The 23966-nt window shown below is 47.0% G+C and overlaps 1 protein-coding gene across 2 annotated transcripts; it reads left to right on the forward strand.

Annotated features, from left to right (window-relative positions):
- Positions 1-6851: 6851 nt before the first annotated feature.
- Positions 6852-15123, forward strand: LOC123137859 (lysine-specific demethylase JMJ706). 2 transcript variants are annotated; one of them, XM_044557710.1, is made up of 11 exons: positions 6852-7139; positions 8374-8732; positions 9636-9792; positions 9869-10088; positions 10390-10443; positions 10517-10596; positions 10698-10975; positions 11084-11488; positions 11568-11911; positions 11995-12243; positions 14309-15123. In XM_044557710.1, the coding sequence occupies exons 2-11, from the start codon at positions 8477-8479 to the stop codon at positions 14681-14683; spliced, it is 2418 nt and encodes an 805-aa protein (XP_044413645.1). In that variant the 5' UTR covers positions 6852-7139; positions 8374-8476; the 3' UTR covers positions 14684-15123. The 2 variants fall into 2 exon arrangements, with proteins under 2 accessions (XP_044413645.1, XP_044413646.1); XM_044557711.1 differs by lacking the exon at positions 6852-7139 and adding an exon at positions 7252-7629.
- The last annotated feature ends 8843 nt before the right edge of the window (positions 15124-23966 follow it).

The following is a 23966-nucleotide window of genomic DNA, read 5'->3' on the forward strand; positions in this document are numbered from 1 at the left end:
AGATGGTGCCCTATTTAACGTGAATGCAACTGTTTCTAATGCATAACCCCAAAACGATAATGGTAAATCGGTAAGAGGCATCATAGATCACACCATATCTAATAAAGTGCGGTTACGACATTCGGACACACCATTATGTTGTGGTGTTCTAGGTGGCATGAGTTTGTGAAACTATTCCACATTGTTTTAAATGAAGGCCAAACTCATAACTCAAATATTTGCCTGCACGATCAGATCATAGAAACTTTACTTTCTTGTTACGATGATTCTCTACTTCACTGAAATTCTTTGAACTTTTCAAATGTTTCAGACTTGTGTTTCATCAAGTAGATATCCCTATATTTGCTCAAATCATTTGTGAAGGTCAGAAATAACGGTACCCGCCGTGAGCCTCAACACTCATCGGACCGCATACATCGTATGTATTATTTCCAATAAATCAGTTGCTTGCTCCTTTGTTCCGTAGAACGGAGTCTTAGTCATCTTGCCCATGAGGTATGGTTCGCAAGCATCAAGTGATTCCAAAAGCCCATCAGCATGGAGTTTCTTCATGCACTTTACACTAATATGACCTAAACAGCAGTGCCACAAATAAGTTGCACTATCATTATTAACCTTGCATCTTTTGGCTTCAATATTATGAATATGTGTATCACTACGATCGATATTCAATAAACCATTTATATTAAGTGTATGACCATAGAAGGTTTTATTCATGTAAACAGAACAACAATTATTCTTTGACTTAAATGAATAATCGTATTGCAATAAACATGATCCAATCATATTCATGTTCAACGCAAAACACCAAATAACATTTATTTTAGGTTTAACACTAATCCCGAAGGTAAAAGGAGTGTGCGATGGTGATCTTATCAACCTTGGAATCATTTCCAATACACATCGTCACCTCGTCCTTAACTAGTCTCTGTTTATCTTACAACTCCTGTTTTCGTGTTACTACTCTTAGCAACTGAACCAGTATCAAATACCGAGGGGTTGCTATAAACACTAGTAAAGTACACATCAACAACATGTATATCAAATATAGCTTTGTTCACTTTGCCATCCTTCTTATCCACCAAGTATCTAGGGCAGTTCCACTTCCAGTGACCATTTCCTTTGCAGTAGAAACACTCAGTTTCAGGCTTGGGTCTAGCTTTGGGTTTCTTCATGGGAGTGGCAACTTGCTTGCCATTCTTTTTGAAGTTCCCTTTCTTTTTCTTTGCCCTTTTACTTGAAACTAGTGGTCTTGTCAACCATCAACACTTGATGCTTTTTCTTGATTTCTACCTTCGCCAATTTCAGCATCGTGAAGAGCTCAGGAATCGTTTTCATCATCCCTTGCATATTATAGTTCATCACGAAGTTCTAGTAGCTTGGTGGTAGTGACTAGAGAACACTATCAATCACTATATTATCTGGAAGATTAACTCCCACTTGATTCAAGCGATTGTAGTACCCAGACAATCTGAGCACATGCTCACTTGTTAAGCTATTCTCCTCCATCTTGTAGGCAAAGTACTGTCAGAGGTCTCATACCTCTCGACACGGGCATGAGTCTAAAATACTAATTTCAACTCTTGGAGCATCTTCTATGCTCCATGGCGTTCAAAACGTTTTTGAAGTCCCGGTTTTAAGTTGTAAAGCATGGTGCACTAAACTATCAAGTAGTCATCATATCGAGCTTGCCAAACTTTCATAACGTCTGCATATACTCCTGCAATAGGTCCGTCACCTAGCGGTGCATCAAGGATATAATTTTTCTGTGCAGCAATGAGGATAATCCTCAGATCACGGACCCAGTTCGCATCATTGCTACTATCATCTTTCAACTTATTTTTCCCTAGGAATATATCAAAAATAAACGGGGAGCTATATCGCGAGCTATTGATCTACAACATAATTTGCAAATACTATCAATACTAGGTTCATGATAAATTAAAGTTCAATTAATCACATTACTTACGAATTCCCACTCAGATAGACATCCCTCGGGTTATCTAAATGATCACGTGATCCAAATCAACTAAACCATGTCCGATCATCACGTGAGATGGAGTAGTTTTCAATGGTGAACATCTCTATCTTGATCATATCTACTATATGATTCACGCTCGACCTTTTGGTCTCCAGTGTTCCGAGGCCATATCTGCATATGCTAGGCTCACCAAGTTTAACCCGAGTATTCTGCCTGTGCAAAACCGGCTTGCACCCGTTCTATGTGAACGTAGAGCCTATCACACCCGATCATCACGTGGTGTCTCAGCACAAAGAACTGTCGCAACGGTGCATACTCAGGGAGAACACTTATACCTTGAAATTTAGTAAGGGATCATCTTATAATGCTACCGCCGAACTAAGCAAAATAAGAAGCATATAAGATAAACATCACATGCAATCAAAATATGTGACATGATATGGCCATCATCATCTTGTGCCTTTGATCTACATCTCCAAAGTACCATCATGATCTCCACCGTCACCGGCATGACACCATGATCTCCATCATCTTGATCTCTATCAACGTGTCATCACATGGTCGTCTCGCCAACTATTGCTATCGCATAGCGATAAAGTAAATCAATTACATGGCGCTTGCATCTTATGCAATAAAGAGACAACCATAAAGCTCTTGCCAGTTGCAGATAACTTTAACAAAACATGATCATCTCATACAACAAATTATATCACATCATGTCTTGACCATATCACATCACAACATGCCCTGCAAAAACAAGTTAGACGTCCTCTACTTTGTTGTTGCAAGTTTTACGTGGCTGCTACGGGCTTCTAGCAAGAACCGTTCTTACCTACGCATCAAAACCACAATGATTTTTTTGTCAAGTGTGATGTTTTAACCTTTAACAAGGACCGTCCCTAGTTAAGCTCGATTCAACTAAAGTTGGAGAAACTGACACCCGCCAGCCAACTGTGTTCAAAAGCACGTCGATAGAACCAGTCTCATGAACGCGGTCATGTAATGTCGGTCTGAGCCGCTTCATCCAACAATACCACTGAATCAAAGTAAGACGTTGGTGGTAAGCAGTATGACTATTATCGCCCACAAATCTTTGTGTTCTACTCGTGCATATAACATCTACGCATAGACCTGGCTCGGATGCCATTGTTGCGGAACGCGGTAATTTCAAAAAAATTCCTACGATCACGCAAGATCTATCTAGGTGATGCATAGCAACAAGAGGGGAGAGTGTGTGCACGTACCCTGGTAGACCGAAAGCGGAAGCGTTTCAATAATGCGATTGATGTAGTCGAACTTCTTCGCGATCAAACCGATCAAGTACAGAACGCACAACACCTCCATGTTCAGCACGCGTTCAGCTCGATGACGTCCCGCGTACTCTTGATCTAATTGAGGTCGAGGGAGAGTTTCGTCAGCACGACCGTGTGGTGACGGTGATGATGAAGTTACTAGCGCAGGGCTTCGCATAAGCACTACGACGATATGACCGAGGTGTGTAACTGCGGAGGGGGGCACCGCACACGGTTAAAAGATCAACTTGTGTCTCTGGGGTGCGCCCTGCCCACATATATAAAGGAGGTAGGAAGAGGAGGCCGGCCCTAGAGGGGGCGCGCCAAAGGGGGGAGTCCTACTTGGACTCCCGGTCCAAGTAGGATACGCCCCCCCTTTCCTATTCCAACTAGGAGAAAGAAGGGAAGAAGGAAGAGGGGAGAAGGAAGGAGGGGGGCGCCGCCCCCTCCTAGTCCAATTCGGACCAGCCCATGCGGGGCGCGTAGCCACCCCTTGAGGCCCTTCTCCCCTTTCCTGTATGGCCCATTAATGCCCACTACTTCCCCCGGCGAATTCCCGTAACTATCCGGTACTCCGAAAAATACCCGAATCACTCGGAACCTTTCCGATGTCCGAATATAGCCTTCCAATATATCAATCTTTACCTCTCAACCATTTCGAGACTCCTCGTCATGTCCGTGATCTCATCCGGGACTCCGAAAAACCTTCGGTTCATCAAATCACATAACGCATAATACAAATCGTCATCAAACGTTAAGCGTGCGGACCCTACGGGTTCGAGAACTATGTAGACATGACCGAGACACATCTCCGGTTAATAACCAACAGCGGAACCTGGATGCTCATATTGACTCCTACATATTCTACGAAAACCTTTATCGGTCAAACCGTATAACAACATACGTTGTTCCCTTTGTCATCGGTATGTTACTTGCCCGAGATTCGATCGTCGGTATCATCATACATAGTTCAATCTCGTTACCGGCAAGTCTCTTTACTCATTCCGTAATACTTCATCCTGCAACTAACTCATTAGCCACATTGCTTGCAAGGCTTATAGTGATGAGCATTACCGAGAGGGCCTAGAGATACCTCTCCGAAACACGGAGTGACAAATCTTAATCTCGATCTGTGCCAACCCAACAAACACCTTTGGAGACACCTGTAGAGAATCTTTATAATCACCCAGCTACGTTGTGACGTTTGATAGCACACAAGGTGTTCCTCCGGTGTTCGGGAGTTGCATAATCTCATAGTCTAAGGAACATGTATAAGTCATGAAGAAAGCAGTAGCAATGAAACTGTAACAATCATAATGCTAAGATAACAAATGCTTCTTCATGGGTCTTGTCCATCACATTATTCTCCTAATGATGTGATCCCATTCATCAAATGACAACACATGTCTATGGTTAGGAAACATAACCATCTTTGATAGATAAGCTAGTCAAGTAGAGGCATACTAGGGACACTCTGTTTGTCTATGCATTCACACATGTACTAAGTTCCGGTTAATACAATTCTAGCATGAATAATAAACATTTATCATGATATAAGGAAATATAAATAACAACTTTATTATTGCCTCTAGAGCATATTTCCTTCATCCCCGACAAGTGATTGGGGAGTGTTCTGTACTATGTTCCCTAACGAACAAAGATTACTTCCGGTAACCAAGCAATCCGGCCATTTGGTGCAAACAGACAAAAACGTGCGAGGCGAGTTAGGTTACCATAGGCCATGAGTCCGGATATCCATAGTTTTTAGGAACCAAGATTAGTGGGCTGGCGGCTAGCGCCTGTTTATTTTCACTTCCCTGGAGGCTGGCCAATTATTTTCTATAAGAACGCTAGCTTTCGGCTTCACCCGTCTGAGGTACGTATCCGGATTACCCCGGGCGTAACAATCGCGGGGGTGCTCCCTTTACTCCCTAGCCGAACAATCGGAAACGTAGGTGTAAACACAGGAGCCAGGCAACCCAGCTTGGCAAAGGGCTTAAGTCAAATAGATGCATATAATGGCTTGAGAGGTATGGGAAGGACGTTAATCCAAACAACATAAACAAGGTTGTGAGAAGAATATTGTGATTGGTCGCTTTAAATGAAGCTCCCAGGTAAACCTGGGTAGTACATCCGAAGATGTGTATAGGGGCGACCTATCATGTTATGGTTTATCCGAACTCTAGGTCGGGAGGCTAAAGCTCCAAGACTAAAACAAGGAAAGACATAAAACCGAAAAAGAAAAAACAAGGAGTGTCGATGACGCAGCCGAACTAGGTGTAGAAACGCCGATGCCGAGCGGCGTTCCACGGGTTGGGTTCGAGGCGGTTACCTGACGGGTTGCAAAGGTGGTATGCCCCTCCTGCGAGCACTTCATCTATAATGAAGGGCCCCTCCCATTTGGGTGAGATCTTGTGCTTCTGCTTCTCTGGGAGGCAGAGGATGAGCTCTCCCACGTTGTATGCCTTCGCCCGAACCTCCCGATTCTGGTAGCGCCGCTTGCTGTTGATAAAATGTGGAGAGTGCGCGTGCAATGTCGCGCTCTCCTTCCAGGGCCTCCAGATCATCCTGCCGATCCAGCTTGGCCTCCTTCTCTTCGTACATGCGTACTCTAGGTGCGTCATGGATCAAATCACATGGGAGGACTGCTTCGGTGCCGTACACCATGAAGAACGGGGTATATCCCGTTGAACGATTAGGAGTGGTGCGCAGCCCCCATAGCACAGAGTCCAGCTCCTCTACCCGCCTAGTCCCCGTCTCGGTGGTGTGTCAAGCATTGTCGGTGGACGTGTGGAGGTGTGTCTCCGGTGGATTTGTCCTTGGTGGATTTGCTCGTATCTTGTCGTAGTTTGTCTACATTTTTTTTTGCGGAAGTAGTTTGTCTACATTGATGTGTCTTCACATTAGATCCTTCCGATCTATGCTATTCTTCAACTGCGGCGGTTGCTATTCTGGTGCGCTGATCCTATGGGGTCTTAACACGACGACTTCCCGACTGTGTACTACAACAAGTTTTGCTTGGCTCTGGCAAGGGAGGGGCTATGACGATGACATGCCTTCGGCTTGCTTTAGTGCTTGTAGACGTCGCTAGGGGTTCTATGGATCTGAATGTATTTTTTTATTATTTCTAGTGATTGAAGATGAATAGATTGAAAGATTTTTTTTATTAAAAAAACACTTGCAACACTGCCAGTACTGAACGCAGTTTACACTTCACCTTGTATACTCACGTGTTGCAGCTTCGGTTAGCACCCTCTGTCAGTCCGTAATGCAATTTACACTTCCACTACTCAAAAAACTCGCGCACACACCAGAGTGAGGGTACGGGGGCAGAAAAGCCATTGGCTGGCGCCGCTGCGCTGGAGAAGACAGACGGACCCGTGACGACGGCCTGCAATCACAACGTTCGTTTGCAACCACCCCATCTACCAGAAAATTACATGACATATTTCTTTATAATAAGCACACACAAAATTCAACTCTAATCTACAGATTAGCCCCGTAATAAGCGCGGATTAGAGAAGCCCAAAAGCAATAGAGACGCAGTACTGGCAGTTATCCCGTATTAATATCACCCGCACTTTTCCTTCCCTTCGTTTCCGCACCTCGCCTCCTGCCCCTCCTCCTACTCCTCCTACCCCTCGCCGCGTCTCGGAGGAGCGCCGCCGCGGTGCTCGGCGTCCTTAGCTCCGCCTCAGCCCGTGGCTGCCGCGCCCACGCCTCGCGCGGAACCAGCCTCGTGCCCCTCGGCGCCGCGGCGGTTCAGGGCAGTGGCGGGCTCGGATCCGAGCGCGGGGGATCCGGCAGAAGGCCCCGGAGGGGAATGTGGGTCCCGGCTTGAGGCTGTCGCGGGACGGGAGGCCACGGTGAGTGATTTCCGGGCTGTGAATTGCGAATCGGGGACCGGGGCGGGTGCGCTCCTGCGGTGTGGGTGATTGGATTTGTTTCAGGGGCGGGCGTTCAAAAAATTTCGGTTCGTCTTCTCTAGGTGAATTAGTGGAGCTCTTCGATCATTAGTTGTAATCGCCTGGGCGCGCTTGCTCTGCTCTGCTCTGGCCCTTTTGATGTTGGCGATTTCCTGTTTTGGTTTGAGGCTGCGGAGACCACTTCTATCGTGTGGAGCGATGCACGTAGCCGTTGGATCGTGTTTAACTGGGAGCGTGGTTGCCACGAGGGGTTGATTCCGCGGTTCCCACGACCAATCGTCTGGATTCCTTCTCGCAGCTGGAGTTGTTGGTGATAATTTTGGTTGTTCCAACAGTTTGATTAAACTGCGCTCGACTGCTGGTGGTTGTAGGCGACAATTCTACGATTTGATGCGCCAGCGGGTGATTTTAGATGTGTTTTGAGTAACAGGTTCGTGAATACCTGCTTGTCACGTAATATTCACCATTCTCTGAACGCACTGGGTTATGTTGTGGTAGAACCGTGGAACTGAGTTTAAGACGGTAGTAAATTTACGTTCGTGCTCATGTTTGGTTTGTTTCCAAATTCTAGCTGTTCCATAGTTTTGACCAGTTTTTCTGGGTGGGAAATATATTTGACCACCTGAGCTTGCTATTTTTGCGCTTGTTCCTGTTGTGAGTTTCTGCTCCACTAGTACGTGGTGGGAACTAATGACTATACCATGTGAATTCACGGGCGACAACTCTAGGTGCTTAATTTGGCATCTTTAAATGAACAGATTCAGAAGTGTTTTCCTTAGGAATTTGACCTGTGTAATTTGGTCTTAACTTTTTCATGGCTGTTTTATGATTGAGATGGCACTTAACTGTTGGATTCCTGGGATCAACAGGAGGGTTTGACTTATTTGCACCCTACTACATGTGGTGTGTGTGAACAACCCAGTGAGATCGTGCCTTAAGGCATATAGAATGATCTGGAAAAGTAGCACACAATGACACAATTGACACGCACATGTTTAAATTTCTGCATGTAGCCTCCACTTTTCGATGTAATATTCCTTTTGCATGAGTTCGCTGGAGAAGAACCTTTAAATCCCGCCCACTTTGCTTTAGTTAGGCAGCTATTATTTAGTAATGTGAAGTATACACACAGTGTTCTAGTAGGATAAGTAGTCATATCTTTTTGTGTATACAGGTGGAGTGGAGGCGCATTTTATTGAGCTGGGGATATAAAGCATGGGTGCCGTCAGCCTGTAATCTCAGGATTTGTGGGTCAAGGGGTTGATGTCTTCAGGATAATGGCAGGGAAGGAGGAAGCTGCTCTGAAACCTGTATCATGTGGGGCAAGGTTACGTAGGAGTCGTGATGCATCACTAAGAGAAGAAGTGTCCATGAGGGACCCTTTCTTGAAGCACAGAGTGAAGAAGTTTGATCTATCTAGCCTAGATTGGATTGATCAGATTCCAGAATGCCCAGTGTTTTCTCCATCGGTGGAGGAGTTCGAGGATCCATTTGTTTATCTCAGTAAAATTGCCCCTGTTGCTGCAAAATATGGTATAAGTTCTTCTCTATGTTGCTCCACGATTATTTTGTTCTCTTAAGGCAAGGGCATGACAAATATTATACAGACAGAGAATTAATGATTGCCAAATGTGATCTCATGAAATTTAATAAAGATTAATTTGCGCGGGGGTGCTAACAGTCCCTGCTACTTCAAAGTCGTATTAAGTGGCAAATGTTCAAGTTTAGGGACCCACCAATATGGTTTTAAACTTTTAGACCTAAGTGATGGCACTGCACAAGTTTCAGAGCTTATGGTGCAATTTTCTCTAATATAAAACTCTTTTGGGGTATTCTCTTTACATTTTTTGGGAGTTCTGCTTTGGTACCCCCCCCCCCCCCCCCCCCCCCCCGCGGAAAAGTTTACAGACTTCCATTCAGATTAAAGGTGGAGATTAGAAGATACCGCTCAAATCAAAAAATATTAGATTGTTCTGATCTCTTGTTTGATGCATTGGGAGAATAGGGATTTTAATTTGTTTATTTGCGAGTTTTGTGTGCTTGCATGAAATAGTTGACCATACACAAAACAAGCTTTTAGACCTAAGTGATTTCACTGCACAAGTTTAGGAGCTTCTAGTGCAATTTTCTCTAATACAAAAACAAATCCATTGAAATGGCTCTTTTGGCATATTCTCTTCACCTTTTTTTATTCTTTAATATTACATCCAAATCACGCTGCACCTCCAATTTAGCTTGTGTATGTTCATGATGACTGTAAATGATAAATATATCATGATTATTTCTGAGTTTTGTGCTCTTGCATGAAATAGTTGACCACGCACAAAAACAAGCATTGCCAAAGCAAACCTTTTGGAACTAGCGAATGTCTTGAAACAAATCGTCTGTCATTTGTGCTTTTTCTTCAAATCGCTGAGAATATATGTGCTTTGCCAGGTATATGCAAGATTGTTTCACCTATATGTGCTTCTGTACCTGTTGGCACTGTACTTATGAAGGAACAAGGTGGGCTGAAGTTTACTACCAGAGTGCAGCCTCTCCGTCTTGCTGAATGGTCCACGGATGACAAGTTTGCTTTCTTCATGAGCGGAAGGTCTGTTAATCTATTGACCTGCCCCAGAGCTGTGTTTGTCATGTACACTGCATAATTTATGAGTCTGTGTCAACAGAAAGTACACATTTCGAGATTTTGAGAAGATAGCAAATAAAGGATTTGTTCGAAGATACTCTAGTTCTGCCTGTCTTCCAGCAAGGTATATGGAGGAAGAATTTTGGCATGAAATAGCATTTGGCAAGATGGAATCCGTTGAGTATGCATGCGATATTGATGGTAGTGCATTCTCTTCTTCTCCTAATGACCAACTTGGGAGAAGCAAATGGAACTTGAAGGTACTTCTTTTATCTACCAAATTTAGAAATATTCATGTGCCAACCTCACTCGGTAACACTTTATTTGGCATTTCTTTATTTTGTGAAGTTACACAACGGCAACAATATATGATTGCTTTGCATTTCCTTTTGCTGTATGAGTTGAGTGTAGCCTGGGGTTAGATGGTTGTCACACTTGCAATTATATGTTTTCTCAAGTTTACTTATCCTGATACATTAACATTTCAACCATTAGATGATCATATCTGTTGCATGTGCTACATTTATTTATGGTATTAAAATATCTTGTGATTTGATCCAGAAACTTTCTCGGTTGTCCAAATCAATCCTGCGCCTTCTCAGAACAGCAATTCCAGTGAGTATGCTGAATCGATGAATTCACATCCTTCATTGTTGAGTACTAACTGTTTATTTTTGTTGATTTCCAGGGAGTAACTGACCCAATGCTGTATATCGGAATGCTCTTTAGTATGTTTGCCTGGCACGTGGAAGACCATTACTTGTACAGGTGCATGATTAGTAGTTTTGTCATGTTTCCACTTCCTACGCTTTCCAGCATGGTGCAGACTGAACCTTCTGTTTATTCTAATCTGATTTAACACTTTGCAGCATTAACTATCATCACTGTGGTGCTTCAAAAACATGGTATGGGATCCCAGGAAAAGCTGCTCCAGATTTTGAGAAAGTGGTACGTGAGCATGTATATGATCATGAAATTTTATCAGGTGAAGGGGAAACTGCAGCATTTGATATCCTTTTGGGGAAGACAACAATGTTCCCTCCAAATATTCTGCTCCATCATCACGTTCCAGTTTATAGAGCTATACAGAAACCGGGAGAGTTTGTGATCACGTTTCCTCGAGCATATCATTCAGGTTTCAGCCATGGTGAGATTTTCTTGCAACTTTGTGCTGTAAGTAATCTTCCAGCATCCTCTAACATCTATCTCATTGGATAATTTATGAACACTGAGAAATGTTTACAACCAATGTCAGGTTTTAACTGCGGCGAGGCAGTGAATTTCGCTGTTGGTGAATGGTTTCCTCTTGGAGCAATTGCTAGTCAACGTTATGCACTTCTAAAGAGGATACCATTACTGCCTTATGAGGAACTTCTTTGTAAAGAGGCAGCACTTCTTGATCATGAATTTTCTACACCTAGTTATAAAGATTTGACAACATCAACTGGAGATACACACATTCAGCATTGTATGAAAGTCCCTTTTGTGCAGTTGATGCGGCTCCAGCATTGTGTCCGTTGGTCACTTATGAAAATGGGTGCTCGCACGCACTATAAAGCAGATATTGATGCCACAGTTCTCTGTAGCATATGTAAACGTGACTGCTATGTAGCCCATGTTATGTGTAACTGCAGAGTTGATGCAATTTGCCTTTGTCATGGTAAGAACTTTTTAACATTAAGCGCAGATATCAACCTTTCTTGAGGCATTTTTTTTACTTGTTTACCTTGCTTTTGAAGAGGAAGAGATTAGGAAGTGCCCTTGCAGCCATGATCGTGCTGTATTTGTGAGAAAAGACATTATTGAGTTGGAGGCACTGTCAAAAAAGTTTGAAGAGGAAAAGGGAATAGTCAATGCTGTCAGAAAGCAAATGTCTCGTGGCTCTAGCACACATTCTTATTTCAACCGCATTAGTCACAATGCTGAATACTTCCCATACTGCAAGATTCACATAGATGCACCACCTGAAGTTCATAGCATTTCAGAGACACATGTTTTTGGATATGATCTGAACAAGCCATATCCTGATGCATCAACAATAACATTTTGTTTTGGACCCCATGAGTATTCTACACAAAGTGATGTAAGGCTCAGTCCTGTGTTTCTTTATGTTGCTGTACTGTATTGTGGCAACTAAAATATGTTCATATTACTTTATATTTGTAGGAGTGCACAAGTACTAACAGAAGGATCTTCGCTAGCTCTTGTCCTGAGAATGGATTTACTCCTCAAACCACAATCATTAATGCATACCCTTCGTCTGCGCCTGATCAAACATGCTCTTCTGAAAAATTGGCTGCAGAAGATGCTGATGATTCTGACTGTGAGGTATTTAGGGTGAAGAGAAGGTCTGGCATAACTCCTGAGAGAAGGCATACAGAAGATTCAACCATAACAACTTTCACAGGGAATCAGGTACAGATATTTCTGTGACGCCACTCATGTATATTTCTTCCCTCTGCATTTATATTTATATATTGATGATGTCACTAGTATGTTTGCACTATAACTTCGGTAGCACTAGAAACTAATGGTGACTTGGTGAGAGGTTAATCTCAGAGGATTTGTCAGTCTCTAGAATGTGTTTTTTTTAGAAAAGGAGGATGACCCCCGGCCTCTGCATCTGGGAGATGCATACGGCCACTTTATTGATTATTCTCGAGGACCTTACAAAGTATTACAACAATGTGCCTGAATCCACCGTCTTGGCAACACATGCCGCTACTCCTATCCAAAATGATGAAGGGGTGCTAGCTGGGCCACTACCCAAACCACTCACCTAAGCCTAACATCAAAAGCCGGAAGCCGAAACATATTCGGAAGCCCCAGCCGAGCCACATACGGGTCTGGGGCACAATCCGGTCAGACGCACTCGTGTGTCGTCGCCGCCATCTTCCACAGGTCCGTCTTCAGATCATATTGAGGCTTCTACCTTGTCTGGCCACTCTGCGATCGACGCCCCCATGACGCCAGACAGCATCCTCCTCCTGCACGAGTCCATCTCCGCGCATCAGGCACCGAGTCTCCACAGCATCATGCCGTCGAGATCCGCCACCATCAATGTGTAAGATGAAGCACCGCTCCACCAAAGTCGCCGTCCTCTAGTCCCTCGAGTCCGTGTGCACCTCCAAGAATGACGCCCCCAGGGGGGAAACGACACCAGAGAGCCGCCGTCATCCGATCTACTGATCTAGGGTTTCTCCAGGAGGTAGCAGAGAGTGGCCTTGAACATCTCCACGGCGATGCCTTTAGGAAGGGAACGACGCAGACACGTCGCCATCGCCGGCCTTGGCAATAGCCAATAGCAGGTTTTCACCCAGATCTGATCGAAGACCTCCATCTCTCGTGCACGGGTCGCCGCCGTCCTTGCCGGGATCTGGATGATCCCGCTTGCCAGATCTCAGCACGGAGAAGCCCCCCCCACCGAGACCCGCCGGCCGAGCAGGGGAGGCCGAGGCCGCGCCCACAGGATCAGATCCGCGATGGATCCAAGCCCGCGCCGCCGCCCCGGAGTCTGCCCCGCGCGCAGCCGCCACCGCCTGCCGAGGCTCGCCGCCGCGTGCCCCGCGCCCCGCCACCGCTCGCCGAGGCCTGCCGCCGCAGGACACCGCCGCCTGCCGCCTAGATCCGCCGCCCGCGGAAGAAGGGGAGTCGGGAGAGGGAATCCCCCCGCCGCCGCCGTCTGCCACGCAGGTTTCACCCGGCGGCGTCACCCGGCGGCGGCGCAAGGAGGGGAGGAGGGGGCGGCGGCGGTACCTAGGGTTGGAGGCCCCCGAGTCGCCCAGGGCGGGGGCGACGCGAGGGACGCGCAAACGGGAGGGCCCCGAGTGTCTAGAATGTGTAGAGTGGTGTTATTTTAGACTTAATTTGCAGTGTACCTGGAGCACTTTTGCTATCTACTCCCTCCGTCCCAAAATTCTTGTCTTACATTTGTCTAGATACGGATGTATCTAATACTAAAATGTGACTTGATACATCCGTATCTAGACAAATCTAAGACAAGAATTTTGAGACGAGAATTCAGTTGCGATAGCCTTGCTGGAATCCTCAGTTCATCACTGTTCTATATATTTTTTATTATTCTTATATAATTAACATTTTACACCAACTGTTTATTCTATTTCACCTAAACAAGATAATAAGGTGCTGTGCTAATTGGGCAATCAAAATTATGACCTTATTTCCATAAATGGGCCTAAGTGCTTAGCTTCAATCCAGCATGTACTAAACTGTTTACTGAACCTCAAAGAGTAAATTAAGATTTGCATTCCACAACTTGTAATCATTGCATAAATCTGAAGGGACATGATAATAAGGGTATTTGTTCTTGATTTGTAACTAGACCTAGTTAGTGAACGGCAAGTTCATTTCATGGATTGATTCCAACAATGAACAATATATTTTACCCAGAATATCCAATATTTACCTTCACATTGACTGCTTTATCTTACTAAGGGCATCTCCCTGTTACGAACTCCAGGTATTAAAACGGTTGAAGAAAATCCATGCAGATGACAGACAACAACAGAAGTTAGTGGAAGTATCCTGTGGCACAATTGATCATGTCCATACCCATCATTCTAGACATTGTCTTGACTTTATTTCTGGAAATGGAGATGACTCAGTACATCCAACCAAATTGAAGATGTTACATCAACTAGATGCAAATATCATGGAGGATGAATTTGCCTCCAGCCAAAAACATAATGGCTGCAACTACCTATCTCCATCTGTAGAGCTTGGGCCAAAGCGCTTGAAAATTCTTGGCCCATCATTTCCCAGAGGGAATCATGAGCTGGAAATCTCTTGTAGATTCCAGGAGGACAGTGACTTGGCTAGTCACCATGCTCGATGAAGTATAACAAGGCAATTGGTGCTAACACCACATATGTTAACAAACATCAGTCTTAACTTCTGGAAGCTGACAACTCCTTCGAGCCAAGGTTTCCTGTTTGTTGGTAGGTCAGTCGGTAATGGATGGTTCATAAGCAATTCTTTCCGCAGGCCTCCAATAGAGGCACTGTCTTGGCTGGATTCTTGATTGCATTTGCCAGGTTACCTTTGTGGTAGGGGACCTGAAAAGAGTAGGCAGACAGTTTCTGATGTTCTTTAGTTGTACATCTTCACTTATCTCCTTTTTTCTAGGCTTTCCACTGTAAAGAGGTTAGTCTATAACTTTTACAGTTTCTTTCATTCTTTTTCCACAGACACACATGTACCTAGAATGCTTAAATAGATGCAAATATGAAATTACTGTATCGCCTGACAAACCATTCTACTTTCTACTTGTCTTCATACTTTGTGTAATCTCTCGTCATCAAGGCCATCAAACTTCTTATTTTTATGTCATTATTGTTCACAATATTATTTGACTCCAGTGTGTTGTTCCCAGTATTATTTGTCTCCAGTGTGTTTATAACTTGAAAAGCAATTAATTGATTGATGCTGACAGGAAATTAATATCAAAGATGTACATTTGTTTCCAGATTTGTTAATACTTGATGCTGACTAGAAATCACTAGCATAACTACTTGTTATGTTTCATATGCAATAAAGTAGATTCTTTGTGATAATGTATATTGAAGCCCAAATGCTCGAATCAATCGTGTTTTATTGAAAGTGGGTGTAACAGAAGGAATAAAGATGAACAATTCAGTCACAAATTATACTCCCTCCGTTCCTAAATATAAGTCTTTGTAGAGATTCCACTATGAACCACATACGGATGTATATAGATGCATTTTAGAGTGTAGATTCACTCATTTTGCTTCGTATATAGTCCATAGTAGGATCTCTACAAAGACTTGTATTTAGGAAGTGAGGGAGTAGTTGTTAGATCCCGATCTACTAAAATCTGGCATATAAGATTTACTTTCTCCTTTAACTGCGTGGAAATACAATATTTGCTTAGCCAATGATAGTTGGTTTAGAAGTAGTGGTTGGTTAGCCAAGTAGGTAATTTGACTAATTGTCTGGTGAGTGGCTTCTATTTGTGGAAGTAAAGTTATCTTTGCAAATTCCTAGCAAGACTCCAGGTAGTCCAGGACCCCAGGGAGAACGGCGTGCTGTCTCTTGTCTTTATGCTTTGACGAAATATGCAAATTAGGTATCATTCGGTTTACATATAGTATAGTAAATTATGCTGTGACGGTGGGACACACAAAATAGCCCAGTGCACTGGTTACATACTTTACTCACCTGCCGCCATCATTTTGCTCCACCTTGAGTTTCTGAAAACACAGTAGTGAAGGCCTAGAGGAACCATTAGCATGACAGTTTGGTATGATTTTTCACGGCTATTATGGCTTTTTGCCTTGGCAAAGAGGCCATTCCTCCATGGGAAGTTGATGATGGGTTCCAGAGGAAAGATTTAAGATCTTTTCTAACCTTTTCAATTCTCTTTTCATTCTTTTGTGTATGTTCTCAAAGAAAAATACATGCCATCAAATCATAGCATGTCTTTAAAGACAAGTTAAAAAGAAGGATTCTCTTTGCTGCCACTCTTTGGTGTCCATGATGATTAACGGGCGAGTGCTGACTGAAGCTTTGTCAAGACCCAATACTGCACTTGTGCCCACCTCTTCTGTTTTCAATTCGGCTACCATGTCAGTCGTCCCAATGATGAAGATCCAGTTTCCTAACTTGCCAGTGCTCAGCCTTGAGGCGAAGGTACGCATCATATAAAATGTTAGTGCGCATAAACTATAAAGTTCCTTTAGATTCATGTCATCCCTTATTAGTGAGTCTTATTCAAAGATAAATATTCTGCGTCCTAATGAGGAAAAGACCATGAGTTCCAACCTCCAACTTGTTATGTCGCCTAATTCAAGAAAATAATCTTCTGGTAGGAATCCATCTATTGCCTTGATGTCTGCCCATCAGACACTCCTGAAAGACATTCTCATCTGCCCAACTAGCTTGAAAATTCGATCATATGATCCCTCACCGATAGTTGATACTATGGTCGTAGTCTAAGGTCCTCTAGGACAGAGTTGCCTGTTATCTCGTCATGCATGTTCTTATTTTTCAACATGCTAACAACTAATGGCTCATGCTACGCATGCTGACATGGTCCGGCGCTAGCTTACATGTGGTGTCTGAAAGCCGTAAGTGCCCGGAGTAGAGTGGGCCTGTTGAGTCAAATCTTGGCTTCCCACAGTTTCCCCTTGCATGCACATCAAGCTCAGTTTATGTTCATGGCAGAAATTGCTGGAGTGCCTCCATGGGGACACCAGCTGCTTCGTCCCAATCCACCTTAGTCCTGTGTAGTCTCGCCATAGGGCCCATGGCCATACCATGCAATGCAGACAATGGCCACTGGTTTTTTGTACCAAGGTGAGTAAATTGTTGTTGGATGGCCCTCTGCCTCTGCCTTGCCACGAATGGCTCTCAAAATCCTCAACAAGATGTGACCACACTCTGAGCGGGGACAAAGCATTAAAGGCCACAGAGTTCAAGGCCTCCATGTCTAATGTCATGACCTACATGCTCACTGCTCTTGCATTTCAAGCAGTAGTGACATAGTAGTGGAATCAGGCCATCAGCCGATAGCGTGTTAAGTATGAAATCTAGGAGACGGGACATCATTGTTTACGAGGCTGTGACTTGTGAGCAGGAAGCAGGGTAACTCTAAGTATGCTAAGCATCCCCAACTCACTCGCCCTCAAAGCTGCGCTTGCTCATGGACTCCTCCGTCGGGTGAGCGTCCCCGGCGGCGCCGCCCGATCTCCTTCCCCCGGCCTCCCCTGCTGCCGCCGGAACCAGATCTGCAATCAGCACGGCGTCCTCTCTCTTCCGCCCCTCGAAGGTCCACCCCCCGCGTAAGCTGCGTCGCTGGCTGCTCCCGTGTCCGTGACGCCCCAATGCTCGCGACGGCCGCGCCATCTCCGGCTCCGGCCATTGCGCTCGCTGTGGCCTCCCTCGCCGCCCGCAAGGCGGATCCGTCCGTTCAAGGACGCGTCGCCTCGCGCAAGCTCCCCTGCACACCCACGGTGCCGGCAAGTCAACCCCCGCCGCCAACCGTCCCCGTCCTCGTTGCCGGTGGCACTTCCGGCTGGACGACGGCACCTTCCGGCCTCCTCTGCTCGTCGCCAAGCACCCAACTGCCCCGTGCACCTCCTGTGTTCGCTTGCATGGCAGACCCAGCAGGACATGTCTTCCCGCCGCCGCAGCCAAGCTTGGGCCCTGAGGACGTCGCTATTGAGGTGCCGGAGACAACTCCTGGGCCGCCGGCAGCGCTGCCCTGCCAAGACGGCGACCGCCCACCTGCTGCCGTGTTGAGCTCCAGCACCCATGTCCCCGCTGCCGATGCTGACTTGCTCACCAGGCCAGATTCAACTTGTGTGGAGGAGGCTGCAGGCTGGAAGCTCGTCCAGTCCCGCCGTGTGCGCTTGGAGCCTCCGCCACATTTGGCTTTCATGCCTCAGCAACGTCCCCGGCCACCTGCGTGGCTCAGAAACAGATGTTTTCGTTGCTTCGCAAAAGGCCATCGGACAGCCGGATGCACGAGTTCGATCCGGTGTAATCAATGCTTCTGCTCGGGACGCCGTGCACGGGATGGCTGCAAGCCGGCACCGTCGCCGCATGCTTCATGTTCTGCTCGGCCGCCGACCCATTCTTGGGCTTCAGTTGTTGCATCTCCACCAACATCAGGGATCCATGAGGCACTATGCAACATGAAGACTATTTGTCAGGATTCATTGCCTTCCTTGTTGATTGCTTCGAGTTCCACCTGGAAGGATGTGGAGGAGGCAATTAAGCCCCTTCGTGAGGTCGGTGACTCTTTGCAGGGCTGGTTAGTGCGTGTTGGGAGCTTTTTAGAGCGTGCGGAGGCTGCTTTGCAAAGGTTCCCTGTTGCACCGGCTCCCATGCTTGAGTCTGTTGTTGGCTTCGTGGATGAGGAAGATGCAGAGCTCTTCGGTAGCTTCTCGCCTCGTGCTGGGTCCAGTTCGACGCCCTCTGTGTTGACAGGCTTTGAGGGCGAGGCCTGTGCTGAGGTTGTGTCTCCGGTGCTGCAGATCATGCTCGAGCTACAGATATTGTGTGGGAAACCTGCTTCGCCTCTGCCGACGGAGCAGCTCAAGTTGGGATCTCTCCAGGCTTCAGAGGTGGCCCTGGTGCCCTCACCACCCCCCGTGGAGCCTTGTCAAGTGTCAGGCGGCCTAGCACTCAGCGTCGTGGAGCATGGAGTTTCAGATATTGCTGCCCTTCCCTCGCGTGTGACCATCGAGCAAGTGGTGCCTATGAGTGGCATGACCATCGAGTCAAGTGTGTCGGCACCTGCTCCAAATTCTAATGCTCTCTTCGCAAAGGAGCTTTGTGACTTGCTTGCCAGTGTGGAGGTTGCTAGACCTGGTTTGGGTAGGTCAATTGCTTGCCTCCTAATTGGGACGCCAATAAGGGGCAAATCAAAGAAGGTCGGCAAAGGCAAGAGTGGTGCCATAGGCAGGACGAATGTGCTTGCTTGATGGATGATCTCCGATCTCTCAGCTCGTCCTCTTGGAGTGGGTTGCCTTTGTTGTTTGGGAGGAGCATGATGTCTTGTGTCGAGCTGTTCTTCTTGGGTCACTTGGCGTGGTAGCAATGTCGAGTTTGGTTGTTGTTAGTTTGGAGGGGCGTACATATGTGTCGTTGTGGGGTTTACCGAAATAGGCTTACGCCCCGCTATATTGATATAGCAACCACCCGATACAACAATCCGATCCACGCTGGGGCAAACAACACAAGCACGCCCAAAAGAAATAACAAGAGAAAATAAGAGAAGAAATGCCAACAACGCCGGATCGACGAAAGCTACGGCACACCGCGATCGTTGCGCCCACCGAAGATAACCACCACGCTCCAAAGCCACCGAGTTGCCGTGTACCAAGCACCACCTTCAAGAAGGAATGCGACGATGACGACGCTGCTGCCCGGACGAGTCCTAGGATTTCTCCCGGTACACGGAGGGTAGAGGGGGGAGAGGGTCACCCGACGCCCTTCAAGAAGGATGGTGGCGCCCGCAGGCGTCACCGCGTTGGTGCCGGCAAGACCCGACATGGATTTCTCCCGACCTCTCGCGCCCACCACCCAGGACCAACCTTCGGCTCCACCACACCCGCCGCCCACCAACATGCGCGAACAGTCACGAGGACACCGCCGTCGTCTCACCACGGCCAACGAAGCGAGGCCGGCCGGATCCAAACGAGACACCCGAAGACAAGGACCGGCAGCACCGCAGCCACGAGGGAGGGAACAACCTCCACCGGCTTAGGCGGTAGCAGACCGGGCATAGCAGCAGAGGCACACCAGACCCCCTGTCCGGCCAGGCCCTGCGTGGGCCCGTGAAGCTTCGCCGCCGTGCTGCAGCAGTCGCGGCACAGCAGCCGCCGTCCCTGTCGCGAGGAGCTCGCCGGAAACCACCGGAGAACAGCCCACTGCGGCCACCAGCAGGCCCGCCCCGACCCAGATCGGGCCCGTAGGGCCTAGATCTGGGCCAGCCGAGCGCCGCCGGCCGCCGCAGGCCATGGGCCGTCACCGCCGCCAAGGGGCAACGCCTCCGCATCGCCGCCGTCCAGATCCGCGCCGGAACGCCGCCGGCCGAAGGGCTCCGCCGCCAGGACCGCTCACCCGAGCCGGGGTCCAGCGACGGGTGAAGAAGGAGGGCCGCCACCGCCGGACTGCGGGGCGCCGCGCGGGCAACGCCCGGCCGCGCCCGCCGACGGCAGCGGCGAGGGGGAAGGGGGGCGGGGACTCGCGGGGAGGGGAGGGGTGGGGAGCCGCCCCGGTCGCCTCGCTCGGGGAGGGCGACGCGGGGGGCACCGGGGGGGGGGGGTCACCTCTTCTTCAAATGGCTTGGTTTTCACTCCTCGTTGTGGGGTTTCATGTCATGTGAGTAGTTTGTCTGTGGTACGTTTGTAATGGTTTTTGCCCGATTTTCCATAATTAATTGGACAATTCTCTTCTTCTTAATTAATTGATGAGGCAAAATTTTTGCCTCCGGTTCAAAAAAAAAAAGTATGCTAAGCCTGAAAGTTTTGAGGATCCAGTATAGATATTGCCGAACTAATCTTTAAATAGTGCACTTCACATGATCCGATCTAGGCTTTGCAAAGTCAAGTGAGACCAAAACCTTGTGTTTGAACCGATCTGGGGCCTCTTTGGTTCCGAGATTTCAGAGAAAATATGTCTTACATGTTCAAGATTATTATTTCTTCTATATAAACCTTATTTGATTTGTATGGTTGAAAACTAAAGGATATTTTTCCTATATGATCTATTTCAACATGTGAGAACTGAGTGCTAGCTCAATGGCTGGTGTTTCAATCAAGTCAAATATCATAGAAACTTTCTTTCATTACAATTTTAAAATGCTATGCCATATAATTCATACATCTCCCCCTCGTAATGCCTTTTGAAATCTCGCCAACCAAAGAGGCCCCTGGCATGTAGAGGCTCCAATGAAGAAACTTTGACCAACTGTACCAAAAGTTTGGTGGCTCCTATTCGCTGCGACAACATAAATTTGGATGACATTCTCGAGGCCTTCCCGGCGGTGCGCACGGCATTCCCGATGCGGTACCTTGGCCTTCCGCTATCGGTCAAGCGCCTCAAGAGCATTCATCTTCAACACCTTGTGGACAAGGTCGCATGCAAGCTCCCACCATGGCAGGGAAGACACGTCGCTACTGCTGGGCGTGTGGTGCTTGTAAAGGCGGTCCTCACGGCCATTGCAATTTATCATCTCACGTCTCTCGACATCCCCGTGGAGATTCTTAACGTAATTGACCGACTTCGGCGTGCTTACCTTTGGGAGGGTACCGACAAAGTCTCGGGAGGGTCATGCAAGATCAATTGGGACCTCGTCTGCAAGCCTAAACAGTTTGGTGGCTTGGGTGTGCTTAATTTGAACAAATTCGCTAAGGCCCTCCGACTTCGATGGCTATGGTTTCGAGTGGGTGGACAAAAGCAAGCCTTGGGTTGGCATGGGGTCTCCATGCACCAAGGACGACCGCAAATTTTTTGCGGCTGCTACAGTGGTGATTGTGGGAAATGGGCGCACGGCCAGATTCTGGCACTCCCCTTGGTTGCATGGTCTCTGCCCCTGTGACTTGGCGCCGAATATTTTTGCCATCTCCCGCAAGAAGAATTCCTTCGTCCAGCAAGCCCTCACCAACAACAGCTGGATCTCCCTCATTGACACCTCCAATGGCCTATCGTTTGCACACGTCCAACAGTTTGCTGACCTCTGGGAGAAGATATCCATGATCGCTCTGAATGATGACATAGAAGATTCCATCACCTGGAAGTTCACCAAGGATGGGGTGTACTCTGCTTCGTCTGCTTACAAGGCACAATTTGAGGGTCTCACATCGTCCGATCTCGTTCACTCTGTGTGGAGGGTTTGGGCCACCCCTCGGTGCAAGTTCTTTGCTTGGCTAGTCCTTCAAAACAGGATTTGGACATCGGATCGTCTCATACGTCGCGGATGGCCAAACTGTGGCCTCTGCCCACTTTGTAAGCAATGCCAGGAGTCAGCGGCCCACCTCCTCTTCCAATGCCGCTTCACCATCCGCATTTGGAACCATATTCTTATGTGGCTTGGCATGCACCACATTTCTACGACGATATGGCAGACGAGGACTTCGGTGAAAGACTGGTGGAACGACAACCTTCAGATTCGCCTTGGCTCCCCTAAGGCGCTAGCCTCCTTGATGATGCTTATCTCATGGGAGATATGGACAGAGCGTAATGCTAGGGTCTTTCGAAACACAGCCATCCCTTCCATGGTCCTAATCTGTAAGATCAAAGAGAAGGTGTCTCTTTGGGCAGTGGCGGGTGCAAAGCACATGAGTGCTGTAATGCCGCGAGAGTAGACATTTTATTTTGCCGCCTTGCGGCCCTTGTTCGATAACTCCTTTCTTAATCAATGAAATGGCAAATCTTTTACCACTTGGCATGAGTGGTAAGCTACATCAAAACAATGAAAAAAAATGGCAAATCTTTTGCCTTGTTTCAAAAAAAAAAGCCTTGAACCAAACAGCCCCGTAGTCTTGCTGTGGCGTCCTATTTTTTTTTTTTTGAAAAGGACGATTACCCCAGGGCTCTGCATCAGAATGATGCACACATCCATCTTTATTAATTATTTACGTGAGTTTTGACAAAATGAATACAACGATCAACCCGAAGCCACCTTCTAGGCGAACAAAATCGCTACACCTACAAGTATACAGATGTGCCTTGTCCGCATAACATACACAATCTAATCCACTGGCCTTAAGACCATCTAGTCTAGGTGTCACATAACGTGCACCGCCTGCGCACGCTCTAGGATCCGCAATCGCCATCTTCCGCCATCTCGTCTTCAGAAGGAATTACTTCATAGATCTTGCCAGTCCTATCCGCCGTTGACGTCACTACAACATCAAACAGCACCACCAGTCTGCGCTAGTCGAAATCCGCGTCCAACTCTAAGACTCCATTGCTCCACGCCGCTGAGACCCACCGTCTTCAATGAAGTCGATGTAACACCACTCCACCTGTTGGCCTATCCAGTGAACCTCTGCTCCAAGACGATGCCCCCAGGAGGAAGAACGGCAGCAAAGTCTTCGTCGTCACCCGATTCGGGAGATCCAGTTCTATGGTTTCCGCGGAACAGCTGTCACCCGGAGGAAGAGGGGCACCCATGTAGTCCTGCTGTGGCATCCCAATTGGCCTGTCAGTCATACATATATATATATATATATATATAAAACAATGATGATATTCTTCTCCTGCGTTAGCTCCTTGTGAATGCAGTGACTGCTTAGTCATCCATATTCTCCTCAAACAAAACCTCTATTGGTCCAAGTATAAACTGGGCTTGTTAGCATAATCATTATACAATCACATTCCCTGTCGGCATCGTGCTATTTTATGCTGCCTGCTAGATCAAATCAGGTTTGTTCCGTAGTGGCTTCCATTGTCAGTTTTATCAATTGCAGAATTCAGTGGCATGTACTACCCTTTGACTCACCGGTCATTTCCCCATGTCCACATCATTAATTTAGAAATCATCCTTGTCTGCACACGGAATCTGGCGCTCCGATTATCAAATCCTCAATGCTGGCGTAGATGCCCTAGGTATGCGTGTGCGCCACAGTGAGCACGGGATAACAACA

The sequence above is a fragment of the Triticum aestivum genome, chromosome 6B, assembly GCF_018294505.1.
Source record: "Triticum aestivum cultivar Chinese Spring chromosome 6B, IWGSC CS RefSeq v2.1, whole genome shotgun sequence".
In the NCBI taxonomy this organism is placed as follows: domain Eukaryota; kingdom Viridiplantae; phylum Streptophyta; class Magnoliopsida; order Poales; family Poaceae; genus Triticum; species Triticum aestivum.

What these genes read in the sequence shown, in the direction of transcription:
- LOC123137859 (XM_044557710.1), top strand. Translation starts at nt 8,477, where the DNA reads ATGGCAGGGAAGGAGGAAGCTGCTCTGAAACCTGTATCATGTGGGGCA. An exon ending in GCTTTCTTCATGAGCGGAAG is followed by an intron (nt 9,793 to 9,868) that starts GTCTGTTAATCT and finishes CTGTGTCAACAG; the next exon opens with AAAGTACACATTTCGAGATT. An exon ending in CAACTTTCACAGGGAATCAG is followed by an intron (nt 12,244 to 14,308) that starts GTACAGATATTT and finishes TACGAACTCCAG; the next exon opens with GTATTAAAACGGTTGAAGAA.